This window comes from Mytilus trossulus, chromosome 7 (genome assembly GCF_036588685.1).
Source record: "Mytilus trossulus isolate FHL-02 chromosome 7, PNRI_Mtr1.1.1.hap1, whole genome shotgun sequence".
NCBI classification, from domain to species: domain Eukaryota; kingdom Metazoa; phylum Mollusca; class Bivalvia; order Mytilida; family Mytilidae; genus Mytilus; species Mytilus trossulus.
In genome coordinates this window covers 63846251-63851642 of record NC_086379.1, presented here as the reverse complement: position 1 = coordinate 63851642, position 5392 = coordinate 63846251, and the positions used below count along the sequence as shown (strand labels likewise).

The window sequence follows — 5392 nt, the reverse complement described above, 5'->3', positions numbered from 1 at the left end:
AATTGACAAGCCAGATATTATGTACGCACGGTGATGCAGATGTAAATGGTGCTAAGGTTTCTGAAGAGTTCATTAAAACAGACGGGAATGTTAAGGAAAGTGATCAATAATTGTGTAGGTTCTCACCACAAAAGGATTGTTATTATTGCCTCAGATGACAGCGGTAAGATGAAAACAATGATTAAGTAATGGACAGACAGTAAAACGTAGTTTTATAAGTGATGAAAAAATATACTTTAAATGTTTACTTCATTTGGTGGCCATCATACTTGTTCGTCATTGTTGGATTTTTATGTAAACTATAGTAGAAGGGCCGGATGAAATAAATTTCCATGATCACGGATCACGAAAATATAAAAAAAGTAATCTGTAGAAAAACGGATCACGATAGCGAAAATGTGCCGATCACAAAGAACGAAAAATAACCCATCAGGCCCCTCATAGTGGATAGAAAGAATCCATTGTTTATTAAAATGTAAATCAAATAAGATCTTCAATTTTAAATAAGTCAACATAGACTATATCATCAGTTGACTCCTCATAAGAGTTATGATCCTTGAAAGACATTTTAACTACTTTTTTACAGAAATTATTATAGGCAGAGAGAAATTGTTAAATCAATATTGTTCATTGAAATAAGATCTACAAATCAGTCAATGACTAAAATCCTCATTGGTTGACCAATTATGGAGTTATTGTCCTTGTAATATGGTTTTTACCCATTTTTGCTTTTTTTTTGCGGAAACCTTAATAGAAAGGGAAAAATGGCAATTAGTTATTTACTACAATGAGATCTACAAATTAGTCAATATGGTTGAAATCCTTAAAAAATTCTTAGACAAATAATTGCTCTTTGAATGATTTTTTTACACTTTTTTCTGTGTATTTTGCACAATCTGAAAAGAATAGGTAATATGTGTGAGGAACAACCCATAGCAAACAAAATTAAGCACAGTGCAATCTACAAAAGAGTCTTGACTTCATTTAGGATTAAATGCCTTTAAATGTCTTTTTTAACCAATTACTTAAAACTGTCCAATTCTATCTAAAAAAATTATTGATGAGTATAAAATGTAAACAGTAAAAATTATCATCAATACAAAATCTTTAAAAATGCCACTGAAATTATTAATATTTAAAAATAAGAGACCATAAACTGATTTTTATGGAGGAGGGGGGGGGGGGGGGGGGGGGGGGGCTAGGATGAAAAATTTTGTCCTGCATTTTTTTTCAGCTGTAATCTCTGTCCTGCCTTTTTATTTTTCACTCTGTTCGGTCCTGCCTTTTTTTTTTAGTTTATCCTGACTTTTTTTTAACCTAAATTGTCGTCCTGACTTTTTTTGCAAGTGTCTCATCCTGCCTTTTTTTTTTACTCAAAACTCCTGTCTTGCCTATCTTTTTCAAATTTCCACCTAGCCCCCCATAAAAATCAAATGGAAGCTCCCTAATAGTAAAATTATTATTAAAATGGCATAATTTTACTATGTGAGTAATTTAGGCACTGTTGAGCCTCTGGTTATATTTAATGTTGTTGCAAATCATCAAATTAGGTAAATTTAAATTAATTTGTTGTTGTGGATAAAGTCTTTCTTTCGAAGTACTAAAATTCATCAATAGCAACAAATAGATTGAAAATACCTATAAATCTTTGTAATGGTTTGATTGCTGTATCATTGATGTAAATGTGGGGGCAGATAATGGAACATTGAAATCAATTTAACTATTTCCTAGTCAACAAAATAAACTGAATTTACAATGTATGTAAAATTTAAAATACATGTGAATGTGAACAATCATGCAGATTTTATTGTTTTACTACTGTACTGAATATTTATCTTCTATCTGTATAGTGCCTTAGTGGGTTTCATTGGGGCTAAGCGTGATGCGGGACTGTCGATTTTTAAAGCAATAGACCACTTTCGAGTTCATCCGTCACCGGAAAAAACTCGTCAATTATACGCGCCTTTATCATCGTCATTTGTGCGTTTAGGGGCGTCGTCACTTCCTTCCAATGTTGAGCGAGTGGTTGGAAAACTATAATTCTATATTGTACGAATTATTCGGCAAATTGAATTCTCAAAATTGACAATCAACACTGCTGTCATTGGGGAAATGTCAGTAAGTACCTACAGAGCAACCATTATTTCTAGTTTATCCTGCACAAAGACGATCACTAAGACGCTTGATGAACGTAAATAGTGCAGGGATACAGGCGAGCCCCTCAATCTGGTAAATGACGTCATAAAGGCGTGTATAATTGACGAGTTTTTGCCGGTGACGGATGAACTCGAAAGTGGTCTATTGCTTTCATGCCGTCGCGTATGGCCATCTTTGTGACCCAGATCAGAGACTCCGCCCAGATCAAGCCATAGTATTTTGTTAAACAGGCTCCTGGTCTGTCATTCTTAAACTCCAATGTATGTTTTCTAATGCAATACATAGCTTGAAACTTTTGAAAAACGTTAGTGGATTTAAGAAGTTTCAGCATACGTTCTTGTAGATGTATTTTTGTATTTAGGGGGACAACCGTTTGACTATCAAAAAACATAGACGTCCGAGTGAAAAAAATGCATTTTTATACATGCGATTCCGTTTTCCGTTCGTACGTTGTTTCAACAAAATATGGAATCATTTCAGTTGTTGATTTAGTATTTTATATATTGAAAATTTGACTGAATTATCTTTTATAATATACGGTTTTATATGTTTAATTGGTGTTTTTTTAAGAAAAAGGTCAGGTGCTCTTGTTCATTCATAAAATTGTCGTTCATTCATAAATTTATCGTAAAATCAAAATCACTACACAGGTTATCAGGTTATACGTAGTGTCAAATGATTACCTCTAATCTAAAAATAGACAAAGTTAACTGACCTATTTTGTTGATTTGTTTGCGCAAATAATTTAGAGGAACGAAACCCTTGTTAAAAACACATAACAATAAGTTTGTTTTCCTTTTTTGTCATAACTCCGTAAGATTTATCGATCACCTTACTATTGAAATGGACCCGTCCAAACCCGTTCAAATCAATCCATGTGTTCTTAGACAGTAGATGTTATTGTGTCCTGTTAAATTGTTCCCTTTAAAAAGTTTTGGATTCTCATATATTCTATGTATAATTTTTGGACTAGTTTGAATCTCGGTCTATTTCTGTAATTTATTCTTACATACTTTTGATTTTTTAACCCTGTATGCGTACATTGCCTATGTAAATTTTAAAATTGTTTGTATGCACATTGAACGACAAATTTATGTGACGTATATAATTTTTCTGACGTCGGACACTCAAGTAGATCCATGTGTTCGTGGATAGGTTTTTGTGTCCTGTTAAATTGTTCCTTTTAAAAGTTTTGGATTCTCATAAATTCTATGTATAACTTTTGGACTAGTTTGATTTCTGTAATTTATTCTTACATACTTTTGATTTTTTAACCCTGTCTGCGCTCATTGCCTATGTAAAATTTAAAATTGTTTATAATCCAGGTACTTTGGATAACTATTGTATGCACATTGAACGACAAATTTATGTGACGTATATAATTTTTCTGACGTCAGACACTCAAATCAATCCATGTGTTCGTAGATAGTAGATGTTGTTGTGTCCTGTTAAATTGTTATACGATGATGACTGATGTTCCCATATTTTGACTATTTTATTGATTGTGACTGTTAATTTAACGCATCATGTAAATGTAACGGAATTTGATGAGACTGTTATTAAAGTGAGAGGGTTAGCGCTATAGAACCAGGTTTAATCCACCATTTTCTACATTTGAAAATGCCTGTACCAAGTCAGGAATATGACAGTTCTTGTCCATTCGTTTTTGATGCGTTTTGTTTTTTGATTTTGCCATGTGATTATGGACTTTCCAAATTGATTTTCCTCTGAGTTCAGTATTTTTGTGATTTTACTTTTTCCAAACGTGATAGATGCCAATTAAGTCCAGATGAAGAGATATTTACAATTTGGAATTTTCTAGTTTCATAGATTAAAAAAAGTACATCCTTTTTGGATATCATATTCAAAACTGGGTATGCCGCATGACAAATGATAAAACCATTATCCTCGTCTTTCCAATGGACGAGTCTACTACGTTTGTTGACCCTCGACGGTCCACCGTGTTTGCAATTTTATTTCACATGTTTTCGAAATATTGAAGATCATTTTCACAATGTTTCCTGAAAATTGGATAAATATCAAAGCAACTTAGAGCTGTTTGTTCTTGTTCGTTTTAATGACGATTTAATGTCATGTTTGTCTGTGATGGCCCCTCTTTTCGGGATTGCACGAGAATTATAGTTATCTCGTACCGCATGAGGATGACACATATCAACTGAGCAATAATGTTTGGGACTTAGTTTTTAAGAAATGATGACAAAGTAACATTATGAAAATATTTTTAGTCAGCTGAAATATATATTTATTTTTTACATGTTTATGTCTTGTAAAATATTTTGTTTCTTTCCCGTTTTTCAACATTTGCGTCTGGAAAGTTGAAATGTTTTTACTGAAGTGTTAAATTTAAATTAATTATGAAAATTAAATCAATAAAGGAAATTATTGCCCAGTTACAAACACTACTAGGGGATAATCCATTATAATTTCTCTTGGAGTTATATGTTTCAGCACATGTATATTTGACCCCAACTTTAGCCTGGTGAACGTGTTGTCTCCTTGTGAAATATAAAACATATTAAAAATGACTTTCTGCTAAAGTCTTTAATTGATATAAAGTTAAAACCTTCTTAATTCTCACTAGACAACACTCCTGTCATGTTTAATTCTTAAATATATGTGGATGAAAAAAAAGTCCCCAAAACATAAACATGGCAGCAATTGCTTTTACAGCCTTTCAGGCTTTGATTTGTAAGTGTGACACGTGAAAGTGAAATTATTGTGTCATGAAAACGGAAAATGAGGTCTAGCGGGACCTGGGAAATAACAAAAAAGGGAGAATTGCTTACCTATGTAGTGTAAGCATGATACGGGAATCTGACAAAACAGTAAGCGGAATCCGGGATCAGAACCCCCTAATGAGAACCCTGTATACATATCTTTAATTTGTATTTGCTGATCAAATTGTTTGGAAATTATTTGTAATTTGCTTATATAATCAGTACATTTAAATTTTTTTAACAAACTTTTCTGTAAAATGAACCAAGAAGATCACAAAAACTTTAAAGCTGAATATTGACTTGACATTTATTTTGTTAAATGTTTTATAAATGTTGTATCTGTCTGGAAGTTATTGTTTTGACAAATATATGTATTCATATGATATAAGCCTTGGTTTCCTTTCAACTGCATTTGAAAAAGTAGTCTTTAAGAGATTCCAGACCAAGACAGATGTATTACCTTAAAATAGGACCAAAAATAAATACCCCTTGAACCT

At 32.4% G+C, this 5392-nt stretch overlaps 1 protein-coding gene across 2 annotated transcripts in view; it reads left to right on the top strand.

The window, feature by feature from the left end:
- Nucleotides 1–5392, top strand: part of LOC134725541 (active regulator of SIRT1-like) — a 32587-nt gene that overhangs the window by 15554 nt on the left and 11641 nt on the right. The window contains exon 1 of one of the 2 annotated variants that reach the window (XM_063589446.1): nucleotides 25–163. The exons of the other annotated variant lie outside the window; for it this stretch is intronic. Coding sequence (XP_063445516.1) covers nucleotides 46–163 — 118 coding nt within the window. The 5' untranslated portion in view covers nucleotides 25–45. Of the gene's footprint in view, nucleotides 1–24; nucleotides 164–5392 lie in introns of those variants that run through there. 2 annotated transcript variants of the gene reach the window in all.